Source organism: Taudactylus pleione, unplaced genomic scaffold (genome assembly GCF_031769625.1).
Source record: "Taudactylus pleione unplaced genomic scaffold, aTauple2 ptg000229l, whole genome shotgun sequence".
Classification (NCBI taxonomy): domain Eukaryota; kingdom Metazoa; phylum Chordata; class Amphibia; order Anura; family Myobatrachidae; genus Taudactylus; species Taudactylus pleione.
Window position 1 is genome coordinate 4,491,079 of NW_028284631.1, and position 19,253 is coordinate 4,510,331.

Below are 19,253 nucleotides of genomic sequence, written 5' to 3' on the forward strand. Positions count from 1 at the left end.
CGTATAATGGTGCTGAACGATTTATCCCAGTTAGGATCTCATCTCATTTATTTGCTTGGTGGTGCTTAGTGGGCACCACGGCATAGTTATGCCATGAATGTATATACCCATACATTCACTGGGTATATACATTCAAGATTATATGTCCAGGGATATACCTTGGACGGAAATATTGTGTTCAGCTAAATTTCTGATCACCCACAAGGCGCATGCGTTACACAGAGTGTATTCATAAAGGTGATGGTGTAACGATTCAGACGGAATCAGAAAGCTGGTAGAGAAGTAACAGGCATTCCTGGGCAGTGACTGGGAGGTGGTTAGTAGTGCATGCAAACATGGTCTGCTCAGTGGTCATGTTATGGTAGTGTTGCTGGCGTGTCCATGCAAGTGGCTACATTCACAGCCACAAGTATAGGAGGGCATGGTCAGATGGCAAGATGCACCTGTCATAGGGCTGGCTCAAGTTTCAATAGTGCGACCGATGGTGACGTCTAAGGACGTATTCAGAGTCAGTCTGAAATTTAATTTTTATATTGCGATTTTCTTTCAAAATTGCATCTCTGCAGCCTACTCACAGTCAGACGCACCTGCAAAACATGAGCTGCGACTCCCTATGTCCTATTTGGTTGAGATGAGACTGGATTGCAACTGGAGGCATGACCCATACAGGAAATCTAAAAATCACAGAACACAATAGAAATATATTGAAGTTCATGGCTGAACAGTGCACCTAATAAGTACCCAAGTGACTTGGTGCCAGAGGGGCCGAGAGGAGTTTGGAAGCAGGTACTAATTACTCGGGCTTGTTAAAGGGGTCCAGCGGGGGCCCAGGTCAGCTGCTAAGGGGGATATTGTTCCCCTTTGCGGCTGCTGGTGCTCCCTGTACAGCGGCCAGGTGGTGAGGATGGGGGCAGGTTGTGAGCACTCAGGAGGATGTTTCTTCCGATAGGTGTTGGCTGCTGTAGGCGGGGCTATGTGATCTGCAGGAGGCAGAGCGTCTCCTGCAGATCACATAGCAGCTGCCGATGGGGACAGCCGGCGCCCCCCCCTATACAGCTCGCATGGGTGTGTTTATCACAGTTCCAATCGTTAGGGACTGAGCTGCCGCAAGCTGAGACCCCTTTATGAGTAATTGTTTGCAACTTTATGACGCCCATATTTGTCTAAACTTGAGACTACACACCCAGTCACATTGACTCCCACTTACTGCTAGTCCATGTTTAATCCAGACATGTTTTCAACCTACTACTCAAGCAAAAGTCTCGACTTGTGTTTCTAAGTAAGGCCTGCACTGAGGAACCTACTCAATGACATAAAAAAAACTATGATGGACAAAGGATTTCAAGGGGTTTATTTACTAGGCGGCGGCTGGTTTTGCACTTAGTAGTATTGGCATTTTAAATTCGGCTGGCAAAAACATTGGCACCCAGCAGCTTTCAAAAGCCACCATTTAAAAATAAACCCCTACATTTTAGTTCATAGGCCCATAAAAACTGGAAACATGGGGGTGTTCTAAAACTTTTGGTAGTGTATACTGTATGTACTGTTTTTAACCAAAACAGATGTAGACCCCATCCCCTTCCCTTTTTTCCTTCTGTTCTCTATTTTTCTTTTTGGTTATACAAAATTGAATACACCCTACTGATGTTATAAATGTAAGTGTAAGACTTTTGTGAGTCAGATAATGCAAAGATGCTGCAATTCTTTGTGTAAAATTAAGATAAATACGTCTGTGTTACAAAAATATATATAGTTTTTTATTGAAAAACAATATAAGTTACAGAATTTTTCCACATATTTGAACGCTTTTCTCAGATCTACCTTCTCATGCTGTCATCTACAGCCACAGTCCTCCACAATCATATCCTCGTGGTTTTTTAGAACAATTTTATCCCCCTCATACATTAACATGGACATTGGCCTCATCTTCACAGGGACACAGTGAGGACAATCCACTCTCTCAGGGTCTTTCATTTTCATCAAACTCTGAAAAAGAATGATCAAAACGTTAGTTAATATAATAAACACCAAGAGCAAAAAAAATGACATATCTATAAATTGTGATATATTTATTCACTGAACACTGGGGAGAATAGGTAGGTAAATGATGAGATGAATTAATGGGAAAATTAGATTTATCAGGACAATTTACAATCATGATTTGCACATCTATAAAATAAAATTGACAGCTGATAAAAAAAATAACGTTGGAATGTAATGACAGTTGGTCTGTCCTCTCCCACCAGAGTCAGAAATGCACAGGGGAGAGTGAGGGAATGGTGACCAAGAGACACGGTGGAGGGAGGGAGAAGGAGAGGTGAGGAAAAAGTGTTAGGGTGGCCAATTAAATAGAGAGCAGTGAGAAATAGTTAATAAATTGTATACATTACCTTGATGTAGGCATGATTTGACGGCTTGAATGCTTCATTTAAAGGTATAGGGCAGGCTCCCTCACATCTGTAGGCATTATATTTTTTGGGATAGATTATCTGGTTTCCCCACTCGATTTGTTCAAAATCCACGAACATATCCACTCTCCGACACAGGGGTTTACCATTTTCTGCTATTATTGGGGGAATTCTGTCCCGAATTATGCTGTTTTTCGCATTCCAACTCCTACGTTGTCTGCTAGTCTCAGATTTCCTTCTGGTTTCATTTCCAGCCCTGACATACTTAGATGTTTCCACTGTCTGAATTAGACTGAGATGGCCATTGTGGTTAAGAACTTGCTTGTCTTTGGAAAACACCACCAGCATGACCATCTGATTTGTCCCTCTAGCACAACTTCTCCACCTTAATTTATCAGGCTTTTCCGGACTCTTTACACTTTCTCTGTCGGATGACTTGTTTTCCTGGTAAATAAAGTCCTGAGTCATATTTGTCAGATCAAGCACCCTAGAGATGGGGCCATTTGTGGAAGAGAAGTCAGCTCTCAATGTTCCAACAAATGTCTTCTCCTGAGCTTCCTTGGCATGGTAGATGTCTATCATCACACTGTTGTGTATATGTAATGTAGCACTCTGAATTCTTAACTCCACCAGCCTCAGTTCATTGTTGCTGGAGATGGAGGTCATATCGAACGAAAATGCCCAGTGATGGCCCATGTCACTACAACCTGGGAAGACAAAATAAGATTTTTTTAATTTATTTTTTATTTTCATTGAGTCTAAAAGTGGAATAAACAGAATAACACAGCCCATTTTCATGTTACTTTCTACTGTCACAGTGAATCGGGCGTTTGAAAACTGAAACCTTCCATTTACCCTGACTGTATGTGATATATTCAATCTTATATTATAAATCAACTGAATAAGAAGCATTTAAATGTGACATAAGCAAAGAGTATCAACATTATATGACACTCCTCAAAATGTTATGTTGCATTAGTAAAACAATAAACTAGCATTCTGATCTAACTAGCAATTAATAACTGCAAAAGCAGAAAACTGCCCATGAAATCATTACATTTATATTAATATTAGGTACAATAATTAAACAATAAATACAACTTGTTGAAAGCGACTCTACTATAATAAATACCCAGACATTTAGAAGAAAGCAGATGAAGATGTATACAGCTCTTATTCTATATTTGCACAGAGAGCACAATTAAGGGTATATGAAAAAATCAACTAATTTTAACTACTTACTCTTTGCAGAAAGACTCAGGACTGAATCAGATTCCCAGAGAACAGGGTGTTCCAGGACCGATGGATCAGTATCATTCCCCATAATGAGGGTCTGATACAACTGCATCATGTAGAGAGGAATCTTCAGACCACGGGAATGACCCTTTCCATGATGAGATGAAGCTGACAGTCCCATACTAGATCCTGGAAGAGAAGTCCTGGTCTGCACTGCCTCTGGATGAGTGGGCCTTCCCAAGACCAGGGAGGTGACTGCAATGCTCAGGATAGCAGTCAGCCAGGCCATGCTTGGTCTCTTCATGCTCAGAGATGTTGTTTACTCTGAAGCAACCCAAGACTGATCTGAATCCCAGAGAACCTTCCACTTTATATAGCTAAGGAGCCAGGACTTCAATGGTTCTTCACACGTGGTCCTTTCATCTTTGTGTTACAATAGCTTCCCAAAGTCATTGTCATCTCTCTTGTCCCCTGCTGTGAGGACACAGTACTCCAACATTCAGACAGGAGGCACAATTAGGAGTAATTGATTATAAATACTAAATCCACAAAAAAATACGTTAAGGATTATATGTGTGTGTTTTGTTATATATTTTTTAACTGGTTCAGTTGGTGGAATATACATAGAATGTACATGGTTACATCTGTGCAATTGATATGTATTGGAATATAAGGTTGACAGAGGGGTTATTAATGCGTCTGTCAATAACGCCATCTGTGTATATTACACCTGTATGTGGGCATACAATCATTCACTGAGTTAAGCTGGGTACACATCTTGGCGATCTTGCGACAAATCGATATTACGTAACAATATATATCATGTCCGCATACACACTGCGCGATCCGCCCTATGATGGCACTAAATATATATCATTACAGTATTAATGTTAGCGAACTGCATCGTACATCGCATCATCCCATCTGATGTGACTGCACAATTCATCAAACAATGAATTGGGTGTACACACTATACAATGGTCATAGCAATATATATCGTATACGGCCCGATTCAGAGACGGACGCAAATCCAACGCGACTACGTCTTTGTACGCAACAACTGTGCTAAATTCTGCAAATATCGCAGCCATCAAGATTTGGATTGAGACGCTCACCGCCATCTAAGCAAATCCAAGCTATTGCGTACAAAGACTTCCCATCGGAAAGGTCTGTAATGGGTATAGAAGGGGTATAGGTTGCAGCTTTAAAATGTAGATATGATTAGATAGTCAAGAACATTTATGCAGCGTCTTCAAACTTAAATGCAGTTGGATAAGATAAAAATCTATTCATTATATCACCATGACTATTAACACATAAAAATGGAATCGATATTAAATACCGGCGGCTCAATAGCCGCCGATTCAAATACCGACAGCGACATCCCGATAACTGAAGATCCCGACAGGGGTGGGAAGTATACTATCCCTCTCCCCTCCCTAACCCCTCCCTTAGTAGTTCCTAACCTACCCCCGGTGATGCCTAACCCTATGTCCCCCACAGGGGTGCCTAAACCTAACGCGCGGCTATCATCTAACCGGTCCCCGCTTACCTTCGTTTGGGATGCCGCCCACTGGTAATCTGGCTACATCCCAAATTCAGTATATCATGTGACAACCTAGTGCAGTTTTCAATTAATGTAGCAATGTCAGTAACATTTTAGATGGAGAAAATGTTTAGGTCGGTATCCTGTGGCGTACTAAAGTGAGAATACAGCCTGACAGCGACATGAGTGAGAATCTGTCACACCATAGCAAGCCCACTGCTAAATCGCTTATTGGGGACTTTTGACAGTGAATCTCTATGGTGTGATAGAAACACCTTGCAGTTATCTAACCAAAAAATAAGAAATTCTAAAATGCCCGTCTGACAATGCGTTATACGTAATTATATTATTAATCATTAAATAATTCTAATATCAACTAGAATACTGAGCTCTATATTATAGTAAGTGATTAACAGGGGAAGCTAACATTCTTAATTTAAATTTCATGTAAATGGGTCTCTATAAATATTATTATTTATTTATTTTTTCCTAAATAATATTTTGAGCATTTTCTAATCTGGTTCCACATTGTCAACCATGACGGATTCTCCAGATAATCACCATTAATGGTACTGACCCATTTAAAGGTCCAGTACTCTGTGTATTTCCTGTGAAATGACATAATACATTGAGCTGACATTGGGATGGAGTGTGATGAAATGCAGCTAAAAGGATTATGATGCTTCCTGTTAGAAGTACAGGACGGAACCGACCTCTGCCAGCTCAAAGCTGGTGCACAGATCAATTCCTCCACTCTGCAAGGAACGCGGCTGAAACTGCGCATACTCCATCACTTTCTCTCATTTGAATAATATTGCGCCATAAGGAATACTCTGGATCCGCTCAACTCCAGTGCTGCCCCCCCCCCAAGCACCTCCATGCAAATTAAGGATGAGTGATAAGAGGGTCTGGATCAATCTTTTGGATCGATATGGGATCCGTAACTTTAAATCAATGCAGCACAATATTCGTTAGGTGGAAAACTATCTAATTATAGTCATACCACTGATTGGAACACACATCTAACAAGGCAATTATGCACTTGGACCATACATACCAACTCTCCCTGATTGCCAGGGAGACTTCCTGAAATAGTAGCAATCTCCCTCTCTCCCTGAAGAGTCTAGCAATCTCCCTGATTACATATCCCCATGACTAAGCTGTTATATATATATATATATATATATATATATATATTTATATATAAAACATATACATTCAAATGGGATCATTAGTATAATTTCCCTGCATTGGTTATAACTTATAAGGCACAATGATCCCTATGGCTACATGCATTTCTGAAATGTATCACTGTGTTTCCATCAACAAGCAGATCAGATGTAGCAGTACACGTCCACTTTACCGCCGCACTCATAGGTGCTGCTTTCACAATCTCCCTGAAATGCTCTTTCAAAAGTAGGCAAGTATGACCTGGACAATTAATCCTGTATCGTCTGGAAAATAGGAATAATATCAGACCCTAAATATCGGAATTACAAATATATTAATTCACCTGCTAATTTGCACTTGATAAATGAGGCCTCTGCACTCTCCATGTAGTGACAGATGAAGACTGTCCTCCCTCTGCTCTTCCCTAGTTTGTCCTGATTTTCCCATCCGCTGTCTCCATTGTCTAGTTGTTATTTATTTTTTTCCTAACTACTTCTATTAATGTCATCAACAGATTGACATGACTATGAGATACTCCACCCAGTGGTCCTGATTCAGACGTAGACGCAGAGTCAATGGCAGATGCAAGCGTACATCTTTTATTCAGTCTGCGTATGCGTCCGAGTCTCACTGCGCGCGCTTGCTGATAGCTGCCGAAAGCCGCCGAGCTAATTTGGACGCAGAAAGAGGCAATTTTAGTGGGCGTTCCTGGGTAGTTGTAAGGGTGCGGCTAGACAGACGCAGGCGTTTTGCGGTCAGCATCTGTGGGTTTTTCTGCACTTGCAGTGATATCAGGTTCAGACGGACATTCTGCGCCTCCATAGGGCTGGCGTAATGTTCTATGGTGCGGCCGATGGTTCGTATTAATACGCATAGCGGCGGGTTAGCCATGCAGCCGGTGGGCATCTCTGTGCAAATCCCATCGGATGCAGCATTAGCAAAAAGACACAGTCGTGCTGCGGACAGATACACCGTCGCGTGTATTAGTGTCCGCCTCTGAATTCAGGCCCAGTATATCTGCTGCTTTATGATAGAACTTTCAGAAGTACCATAGGTGTTGTCAGAGCCGTAACTAGACTTTTTGGTGTCCTGTGCCAGAGAGAGCATTGGTGCCCCCCCACCCCTCCACATTTTTTAAAATAGGGACATAAGATAGAGAACCTGAAAAAGGGCCATGGCCTCATGGGGAAGGGCCAGGGAAGAGATAGGGGAGGCCAGGAGATGCTGGGGATAAAAGAAGAGGAAGCTACAAGTGAGAATGATTGACAGGCCCAAACAGCACCCCTTGCCCTGCAGTGTCCTGTGCCATGGCACAGGTCACACCACCCTAGTTACAGCCCTGAGTGTTGTTACATGTTTTGTGTATTCCAGTACAATGCAGTTGTCAAATATCAGACAGTCTGAGGATCTTAGAGGCCAAAACACATTCTTCCAAGTATGTCTCTTTCATGTACAAATCACACAGACAGCTCAGTTCACACATAATAGATGGGATTATAAGGTGTGAAGTGTGTGCTCTGTTCCTTACAATAACACAGGGCTGATCAAGTGCTTAGAATACTTATTTGAAACATCACAATATAAATGTTCTTTAATAAGGGTTCCCAGACGCTCTTATGCTGAAGGCAGAACTGTAAATAGTATTGATGTCACTAACTGCCTTAGGGTCTTGTAAGCTGTAAAGTATTATAAGTTGATGTTGTGACAATGAATTGGAAGGTTAAAGTGGCCATGAATAGTGAATTGCAATAAAGAAAGATAGAGATTAGTCCAGGGCAACCTCTGCAAGTGATGTAGCTGGATGTGAGGTAAATATATAATACATTTACAGTACATTATAATGAAGATAGGACTAGAGGTCTGTAATGTAACATGTAAAAAGTAAATGTCATCAATGGGTATATTTATTAAAATCCACATTTTGCCCTGATAATCATAATTTCTTTGCACCACATATCGGGCCTGATTAGCTTTCGTATGCAAACCTGATGGTTGGGGATCTGCGCAGACGCAGGACACGGTGTGCTTGGGTCCTGTGTGATCGCTCACAGCCCCCCCCTTAGCCTTAGTGCAATTGGCAATACTGCGACATTGGGGGGGGGGTTCAGAGACGGGGCCATTCAAGAAAACAGGGGGCGTCACCCTCATTTTGTTGGCGTGCCGAGTCCAGGGTCTGCATTGTTGGAACTTGAACTTCCCGACGGCCACTCTAAAGTAAACTTTGGCGCTGGTGATCCGATACTGCGTCTTTGGACCGTTGATCATAGATCCATGCAGGAGACTTTTTCTTACAGACGCCTCCTGCCGCATTTGCATTTTAGTTGTGCGGTTTTGCACAGCCGCTTCCCTGCACCTGTGCAATACTGTACAAATCAGAATCAGGTCTGTCATGGCAATTAGAAATGATGTGTCAGGACAATATATATATATAAAAAACAACACCTGCAGGAACAGGGGCTCTGATAGGAGGCTGCCACTCAGCATTAGTGATCACATTACATTACTACACGTGTGTACAAGCGGCCATTACCAGAGAGGATGCCCCTCCTGAAAACTTGCCATAAATGTAGCCCATAGGCTATAATGGCTAACGCCACCATTAGCAATCGGGGACAGCAGCCAGCTGTGCTTTCACTGACAAGGTCCCATCCCATGAAACCATGCAGTCCGTGTCCGTCCCCCGGCTGTAAAAGGGAAAGTCTGTTTTACACAAGTGGGTGGATACCTATGGGGGATCAAAATGACAAATTGTTAAAATTGTTATGTATGTACGCACTATGTCGCGCAATGCGTGCTACTGTGGGTTCGTCAGCCGCATCGTCAGATCAGCCCTACATGCAGCTCAACCTGACGATGCGGCTGACGACCCCATGCAGCAGGGTGCGGGAGGGGCTGACATATCGGGCTGTCTGGCATCGGACTGTCTAGTAGGCTGGGAAGGGTCGTCGCATCGCTGGGTACGCACATCGTTTACTATGTACCCAGCTTAAGTCCTCTCAAAGTAGATGTCAGTGTAATGTGCATTGTCAACAAAAAACCGGGTTGGGTATGGATTGCCGGCGGTCAGGATGCTGCCGGTCAGAATACCCACAGCAGCATACAAACAGTCAGAATTCCGACACCCATAGGTAAGTATGCTAGCACTAACCCTAACCCCTACCCTAACCTCTCCCCGGTGCCTAAACATAACCTTGCCCCAGGGGCATATCTATAATGGGTGCAGGGTGTGCAGGGAACATGGGCCCCTGGTTCCAGGGGGGCACCGCACCGCACACCCTGCACCCATAATATTACTTACCTCTCCGAAGTCCCACATCACTACGGGGGTCCGGCGCTGTTAAATGACTTTAAAATGGCCGCGGTGGCCATTTCCCGTTGTTTGCGCATGCGCAATACAGGGAAAATGGCCACCACGGCCATTTTCAAGGTGACCTGTGCATACACTATAGACTATGGGCACACTCTAGTGCCCAGAGTCTATAACTCCGGCGCTGGCCGCGCACAGCTCAGTGCGCTGCCGGCCGCCGGGCGGAGAGGAGGGGGCCCATGTCGGAGACTGCACACAGGCCCCCTCCTCTCTAGAAACGCCCCTGCCTTCCCCCCAGTGCCTAAACCTAACCTCCCCATCCCCGCACCCTAAACCTAACCCTCCCTCACCAGTGCCTAACTCTAACCTCCCCCTAGTGCCTAACCCTAACCCCGCACCCTAACCCTCCCCTAACTGCCGATACCTACCTTCGGGATTCCGGCGGTCGGGATACTTGTGCCAGGATCCCGGTACTGTTGGGATATCGGCGCCGTTATTTGGACCGTCGGCATCCCGGGATGCTGACTACATCCCCAGAAAACCATGATAAGGAAAATGCTGTTAATGTCTATTTTTAGGTATGACGTAAACAACTAATGAGTTTATTATTAATAATTTATGGCACTGCATAATATCTGTAACTATAGTCACATGTAATGTAAGGTCACTAAACGTTTGAATTTAGTCACACTTTTGGAATGTTTATCCGTAACACAAGCCAGGGCTGTGATCTGGTGTCTCCGGTTACATATAATCTGCCTATTACTAAATAATACACAACCTTTCATCTGAACAATCAGGTCTTTATGAACAGATTCACCCATCATTATATCTGTAGGTCTCACAAGATGGGATTATAAAGTGTGAAGTGTCCCCTTTTGTTCAAGGTGTGAAATATTGGAGATCACACAGATATCTAGACACACTTTGATCTGAAGAATATAAATAGGAGGTGATAGCAGTACATCTTTCATCAATGTTCTGCTGTTAGTAAAAATAATTATTCTTTGAAACTAGTGTGTGGAAATGTATCATGTGGTGAATAACAGGTTATAACATCCCTTCATACTGCTGAAGCGAAACAACATTATAGTTTAAAGGCGGCTTTTCCCTTTTTCATTGTTATGTTGTAATAACAAAGGAACTCGCCAGGAATGTTACCTTCCCCAGTCATTACTAGGTGTTGATGGGTATACTAATTAGGGAATTAAAGATAACAAAACTATATCTAAAGTGGTGATTGCTAATGTTCTCCATGAAACTTCAACTGTATAACACATCTTTATCATTTTTGACAATATATGCGTGTTTCTGGGTAATTGAGAATAATACAATGGGGGCTGTAATTTACTAAACAAGTAACTAAATGTTAAAAAGTCACCGCTTTTCAGTCGTCTTGACACTGAAAATGTTGCCAGGCATGTATTGCATTTAATATTATTTCTGTTTGAAATACTGCTGCAAGCCGCAGGCTAGTAAATATACCCCAAAGTCTCAGGGTCAATGCCTGATATTAACTTTGTACTTTATTAGTGCAAATGGAAAAAAAAAAAAAATTGGGGAAATAATAATAATGATGATGATAATAGTTTTCTTTAAATAGCGCATTTCAGTAAAAGGGCTCAATGTGCTTTACAGATTCTATTCACATAATTAGGATTTTATAAAATACAGAGGGCCTGATTCAGACCCGTGGGTCGATGGCCGGGCAGTGCGCACTGCGCGTGTGCGAGCCCCGGATCAAGTGAGAACTTCACTCGCTCGGGGCTCGCAGCAAAATGATGTTGATCATGTGGGGGGTGGCTAGCCAAACTGAGGCATTCCCGGAGGAACGCCTGCCATTTGGGGCGGCCCTACTGACATCACACGTGATGTTAGTAGTGAACTTCCTACTCTATTAGAGCAGGGAGTTAACTGGGGCTTGCGGTGGATGAGACCCTACCACAAGGGTCTTGTTGCAAGCCTGATGGTTGCGATGGTCACCCACAGCTTAGCGAGCAACCTGGAGGCGGGGGGGGGGGGGGGGGTTAAAAAAAAAAACACGTCCTGACTCAGAGCGAGCGCTCACAAACAGCGTCCGGCTCTGAATCAGGGCCAGAATCCATGAATACAATACAAAGGTCCATCAGTAATTGACTTAATCGGTTCCAGAGGTTTAGGGGGTCATTCAGACCCGGTCGTTAGCGCCAATGCGCTCGGACCGGGTCGATGGCCCCCCACAGAGCATGCGCACGATGGCCCCGGCACCGTCGTGCGCATGCGTGAGACCCGCTACGACCGACAGCGCCGGACGTAGTGGGTCTCGATCCAAAGGGGGCGAGCTGTTGATGTTGATGGACAGCTCGCCCCGTTTGGAAGGCGGGCCGGGGGGTGGCAGCCCAAATGGGAACGCCTACCGTTTGGGGGCGGCCCCACTGACATCACTAGTGATGTCAGTGGAGCGCTTCCGGCTCAGACAGAGCCGAAAGCTCTCCGGGGCTTACGACAAGGGAGACCCTACCCTAGGGTCTCGTCGTAAGCCCCGATGGTCGCGATGGTCTTGACCATCGCGACCATCACCTTAGGCGGTCGTAAGTCTGTGGGTGTTAACCCACAGCCTTACCACCGCAAAGGAGGACATCTTGAAAATTCAAGACGTCCTCCCCTCATTCAGACCGACCGCACGCTCTGTGCGACCAGCTCTGAATGAGGTCCTTAGCTTTGTATAAAATACAGTATCCATGAATATAATACAAAGGTTCAGCAGCTATTTTACTTCCTCAGTTCCTGTGCCCAGAAATTGCTGGGCCCTGGGTTAGCTGCTATGGGGGGAAATTGTTCATACTATGTGGTGCCACACAAAAAAGTTAGACTCAATAGAGCTGCCATAGCCCGGTGACATCATTGGAGCTGAGATGCCGCAGAGAGGGGCTGCCAGCACTGAGCACAGTAGCGGAGAGGGGCTGCCAGCACTGAGCACAGAAGTGGAGACGGGCTGCCAGCACTGAGCACAGTAGCGGAGAGGGGCTGCCAGCACTGAGCACAGTAGCGGAGAGGGGCTGCCAGCACTGAGCACAGTAGCGGAGAGGGGCTGCCAGCACTGAGCACAGTAGCGGAGAGGGGCTGCCAGCACTGAGCACAGTAGCGGAGAGGGGCTGCCAGCACTGAGCACAGCAGCTGAGAGGGGCTGCCAGCACTGAGCACAGTAGCTGAGAGGGGCTGCCAGCACTGAGCACAGTAGCGGAGAGGGGCTGCCAGCACTGAGCACAGTAGCTGAGAGGGGCTGCCAGCACTGAGCACAGTAGCGGAGAGGGGCTGCCAGCACTGAGCACAGTAGCGGAGAGGGGCTGCCAGCACTGAGCACAGTAGCGGAGAGGGGCTGCCAGCACTGAGCACAGTAGCGGAGAGGGGCTGCCAGCACTGAGCACAGTAGCGGAGAGGGGCTGCCAGCACTGAGCACAGTAGCGGAGAGGGGCTGCCAGCACTGAGCACAGTAGCGGAGAGGGGCTGCCAGCACTGAGCACAGTAGCAGAGAGGGGCTGCCAGCACTGAGCACAGTAGCGGAGAGGGGCTGCCAGCACTGAGCACAGTAGCGGAGAGGGGCTGCCAGCACTGAGCACAGTAGCGGAGAGGGGCTGCCAGCACTGAGCACAGCAGCTGAGAGGGGCTGCCAGCACTGAGCACAGTAGCTGAGAGGGGCTGCCAGCACTGAGCACAGTAGCGGAGAGGGGCTGCCAGCACTGAGCACAGTAGCTGAGAGGGGCTGCCAGCACTGAGCACAGTAGCGGAGAGGGGCTGCCAGCACTGAGCACAGTAGCGGAGAGGGGCTGCCAGCACTGAGCACAGTAGCGGAGAGGGGCTGCCAGCACTGAGCACAGTAGCGGAGAGGGGCTGCCAGCACTGAGCACAGTAGCGGAGAGGGGCTGCCAGCACTGAGCACAGTAGCGGAGAGGGGCTGCCAGCACTGAGCACAGTAGCGGAGAGGGGCTGCCAGCACTGAGCACAGTAGCGGAGAGGGGCTGCCAGCACTGAGCACAGTAGCAGAGAGGGACTGCCAGCACTGAGCACAGTAGCAGAGAGGGGCTGCCAGCACTGAGCACAGTAGCAGAGAGGGGCTGCCAGCACTGAGCACAGTAGCAGAGAGGGGCTGCCAGCACTGAGCACAGTAGCAGAGAAGGGGAAGGGAAAATAATATATATTGTCATTTCTCTTCTGTTAGCAAAAAGAGATTATGGATTTGATTCCAACCAGGGCTCTATTGGTGTGAGGTTTGTATGTGCTCTCCATGTTTCTGTATGTTTCCTCTAGGTGCTCTGGTTTGCTCCCATAGTCCAAAAATATACTGATAGGCTAATTGGTGGAAAGTAGATTTCAATATACATGCTGTCGGCAGTCAATGTGTCGACAGCATGACATTGACGGGAAAATGTCAACACTGTTGTAAAGTTATTTAAAGCATTTTAAAGGTGTTGGCATAATAACTTTAAATGTGATGAGAAAGCATCATGTTTAAAGTTCTAATGCTGATGAGATTACAATGCTTTAAATACCATTACAACAGTGTCGACATGGATCTGTCGATATCATACTGTCAACTTATTGAGTGCTGACAGCAAAATGTAACTGGGACAAAATGTAACGGCTGCTAACAATCATTTGGCAATTGTGTCCAAAAAATACATGCTGTAAAAATGCCACATTTACATGTTTATATCGAGTAATATATGCAACACAATATAGTACATTAAACTTGGCTGCATGAAATCATGTTTATAGCGCATTATAATTTGCTTTAAGTGGATGCTGATGCTGGGTTGTACTCCAGTCTCCATTTCACTTGATGAAGATGACTGGCATTTTAAAGCATATTAAAAAAATAATGTAATAAATAAAACCTGTTTATGGTGAAAAACATGTATATAAAGGGCCTAATTCAAGGTAAGGTGCAAATAAAAAAGGAGCAAATTGCTCCTGCAACAAACCATGTTGCTATGTAACAAATGTAACTATGGGTGCAAATGCAGTTATTTTTGCATGCAGGGATAATACTGGCTGCTTTTGCATGTAGCCAACAAATACTGGACAGTTTTATGTTTTCATTAAAGTTTAGAATTAAGCTAGAACCAGTGGCGTCACAAGGGGGGTGCGGTCAGCACCCATGTGTCACCACCCGTAAGGTGCAGACTCCCCCTCACTGACAGGAGCTGGGTGCTGCACTGTAGCATTAAGTGCATCACTCGGGCCTCCTGCACCCCCCTTCCCCCTAAGTATTAGGCAGGGGGGTTCAGGATGCATGACCATGCCCCTTCCTGCGTGACAACGCCCCCTTCTGCATGGCCACACCCCCTTCTTGTTGCACCTTGTCAAAACCATGTAGAAGTGCAAGTGGGGCGGATGTAAAATGTGCGGAAAGATTTAGAAATGGGAAGGGGCGTGTCCTAGCCAGTGGCGTCCCTCCCCACGGTGTCACCCTGGCAAAGTAATGGACCGGTGCCCCCCTCCACCCCATATTTTCTGAATAATTACACTCTGTACTTATAACGTATCCACAGCTATCCTTATCTGTCTCCCCAGCCATCCCTCATGTTTCATCAGCCAGCATCTTCTTCTGTTTCATCAGGCAGCCTCCCCTTTTGTCTCCCCAGCATCCCCCTCCTGTCTCCCCACCCACTCCCTCCTGTCTCCCCAGCCCCACCATCCCTCTTCTGTCTCCCCCACCCACTCCCCTTCTGTCTCCCCAGCCACCCCCCTCCTGTCTCCAGGCCCATCCCCCTTCTGTCTGTCCATGGTCAATATTAACATTTTCAACAATGTTGATGTCATAATGGTCGACATTGTGGTGTCGATATTATGAGTACATCCAAACAGAAGTAGGTCACAACCCTTTATTAGGGCAGGCTGAAAGCTAAGGCTTGTCAGTTTCATGTCATTATGGCAATATACTCCCTGATGTTACAGACAGATGTTACAGCCACTACTATACTTTTTGTTAAAGTACTGTCCCCCTTTTTGATATTACATACAGCAAAAAATGGAAAAAAGGGTAGTATCTAGGTGCACTATTCGAGTGATATGTAGTAAATTACTAAAAATTTACTTTTATTAGCATATATTAAAATGATTGTGTAGTCCCTCAAAAGATTCGTGGCCGGCAAAGTATTTAAAAATAAAGATTAAAGAAGGAAGCATAAGAATTAAAATAATATGCCAAGGGTCGTGTCACTTAGTTGGGCAGATCCTCGTCTTGGCAGATCAATAATTATATCTGCAGATGAAGTTTGTATGTTTATATTATTCGGAGTGCATAATCTCAATAAATCTTCATGTGGCTCATATGGATAATAAAGATAATATTGTCCAAACCCTTAGTTGTCTCATTTATTTCCTGTCTAATGGACAACCAGGATCGTGGTAGTTTATTTAATAACAGTGAATATAATGTGCAGTGCCTAGCACATGTCTGCTAGGTAAGTGGCAACAAAGTTGCTGGTGTTAATTGTAACAAATCATGTTGCCACCTGATTCTAACAAACTGGCAATAAATGTGTCAATTTATACACACTATACTTTAGGTAATAATAGAAATAGATGAATATATTTTTTCTACTATCTGTCTGCTACTGTTGTTTAAACAAAAATTACAATCTAACACAAATGCTGTCAAGTATCATTTCTCCTTCAGGGAGTATAATCCGATGTGAAATATTCCATGTGTGACTTAGGCCCTCATTCAGAGCCGTACGCTCTGAGCAGAGCGCACGCTCTGAATGAGGGCCGGGCTCCATTTTCATGGAGCGTCCTCCTGGACGCTCGTATAGCTGTGGGTCACCACCCACAGGCTATACGAGCGTGCATTGTGATGGTCGCGATGGTCGAGACCATCGCGACCATCGAATTTGCGAGCCGGAGCCTGCGGTTGAGGTTTTCAACCGCAAGCTCCGGAGTGATTTTGGCTCTATCAGAGCCAAAATCACTCCCACTGACATCACTAGTGATGTCAGTGGGCCGGCTTTTGACGGGAGGCGTTCCCGTGGGAACGCCCCCGTCAGGGAGGCACGCCCCCGGCACGCCCACCAAAGGGGGCGTGCTGTCAATCAACATTGACAGCACGCCCCCTTTGATCGGACACAACGAGCGAAGGACTTTCCTTCGCTCGTCGCGTCTGGCGCATGCGCACGACGGAGCTCCCTCCGTCGTGTGCATGCTCAGTCCATAACATCGACCCACTTGCGAGCGGACAGCCGCTCGCGAGTGGGTCTGAATCAGGCCCTTAGATCCTTATTCACACAACAAATAAGTTGGTGTATAGGAATATGATATCCATAGGTAATTAATACACTTTTATACACTAACCACATCCATTGACTTAGACATGCTGTGTGTCTATAAGGTATATTGCATCAACATACACAAATTTAATATTGCAGTATCAATTTATTTCTGCTGTGTTATGGCCAAGAGATGTAGGTTGGCACAAATTATGATGAGCATCACCTGATTATTCAGACATTATATACAGATATATAATATTACATGTGTAGTGTTTGCCAGTATTAGCACAGTAATTAATTCACTGTTATAACACTGATAAGATTTTGATTACATATCACTGATTCACCATCTATGAATTCAGAGCACTAATCATATTTATTAGCTCTTGCTCCAGCATGTAGTATATATACAGTATGTTATGCTCCAGCATGTAGTATATATACAGTATGTTATGCTCCAGCATGTAGTATATATACAGTATGTTATGCTCCAGCATGTAGTATATATACAGTATGTTATGCTCCAGCATGTAGTATATATACAGTATGTTATGCTCCAGCATGTAGTATATATACAGTATGTTATGCTCCAGCATGTAGTATATATACAGTATGTTATGCTCCAGCATGTAGTATATATACAGTATGTTATGCTCCAGCATGTAGTATATATACAGTATGTTATGCTCCAGCATGTAGTATATATACAGTATGTTATGCTCCAGCATGTAGTATATATACAGTATGTTATGCTCCAGCATGTAGTATATATACAGTATGTTGGAGCATATTACCACAATGCACCTGAGTTCTGTGATTATATAAGAGGATTTATCCAGTCAATTATTAATATTGACATACATTAGCCTGAAAATGGCATGGAAATAAATGCAGGGCTAATAGGCCAATTAGGTATATTTATTAATAAGTGGTGTGCTGTTCTTAGAAGCATACAGTGCACTAATCACGTTAGTTAGTTGTGAGACAATATATCTATTTTTTCTTATGGAGAATGTGATATCATGCTCCTAAATGCCACAATCAGTGTTTGTGATTGTGTAACACAATCACAAACACTGTGTGGTGTCCATGAGCACTGATGTAATGTGCTCTGGCAACATATGTATTTTGTTTGTATGTTAATGTATGTATTTAATAACCAACTGTGAGAGAAAAATCTTTTCTCATACACTGTGGCATTTAGGAGCATGATATCACATTCTCCATAAGAAAAAGTAGATATATTGTCTCACAACTAACTAACGTGATTAGTGCACTGTATGCTTCTAAGAATAGCACACCACTTATTAATAAATATACCTAATTGGCCTATTAGCCCTGCATTTATTTCCATGCCATTTTCAGGCTAATGTATGTCAATATTAATAATTGACTGGATAAATCCTCTTATATAATCACAGAACTCAGGTGCATTGTGGTAATATGCTCCAACATACTGTATATATACTACATGCTGGAGCATAACATACTGTATATATACTACATGCTGGAGCATAACATACTGTATATATACTACATGCTGGAGCATAACATACTGTATATATACTACATGCTGGAGCATAACATACTGTATATATACTACATGCTGGAGCATAACATACTGTATATATACTACATGCTGGAGCATAACATACTGTATATATACTACATGCTGGAGCATAACATACTGTATATATACTACATGCTGGAGCATAACATACTGTATATATACTACATGCTGGAGCATAACATACTGTATATATACTACATGCTGGAGCATAACATACTGTATATATACTACATGCTGGAGCAAGAGCTAATAAATATGATTAGTGCTCTGAATTCATAGATGGTGAATCAGTGATATGTAATCAAAATCTTATCAGTGTTATAACAGTGAATTAATTACTGTGCTAATACTGGCAAACACTACACATGTAATATTATATATCTGTATATAATGTCTGAATAATCAGGTGATGCTCATCATAATTTGTGCCAACCTACATCTCTTGGCCATAACACAGCAGAAATAAATTGATACTGCAATATTAAATTTGTGTATGTTGATGCAATATACCTTATAGACACACAGCATGTCTAAGTCAATGGATGTGGTTAGTGTATAAAAGTGTATTAATTTCCTATGGATATCATATTCCTATACACCAACTTATTTGTTGTGTGAATAAGGATCTAAGTCACACATGGAATATTTCACATCGGATTATACTCCCTGAAGGAGAAATGATACTTGACAGCATTTGTGTTAGCCTGTAATTTTTGTTTAAACAACAGTAGCAGACAGATAATAGAAATAGATGAATATATTTTTT

At 43.9% G+C, this 19,253-nt stretch overlaps 1 protein-coding gene across 1 annotated transcript; it reads right to left on the minus strand.

The window, feature by feature from the left end:
* Positions 1-618: 618 nt before the first annotated feature.
* Positions 619-3,759, minus strand: LOC148517051 (nodal homolog 2-A-like). Its single transcript, XM_088479269.1, has 4 exons — positions 3,651-3,759; positions 2,391-3,115; positions 1,842-1,986; positions 619-674 (listed from the first exon to the last, which is right to left on the minus strand). Exons 1-4 carry the CDS (start codon positions 3,757-3,759, stop codon positions 619-621), a joined length of 1,035 nt encoding a protein of 344 aa, XP_088335395.1.
* Between the last annotated feature and the right edge of the window lie 15,494 nt (positions 3,760-19,253).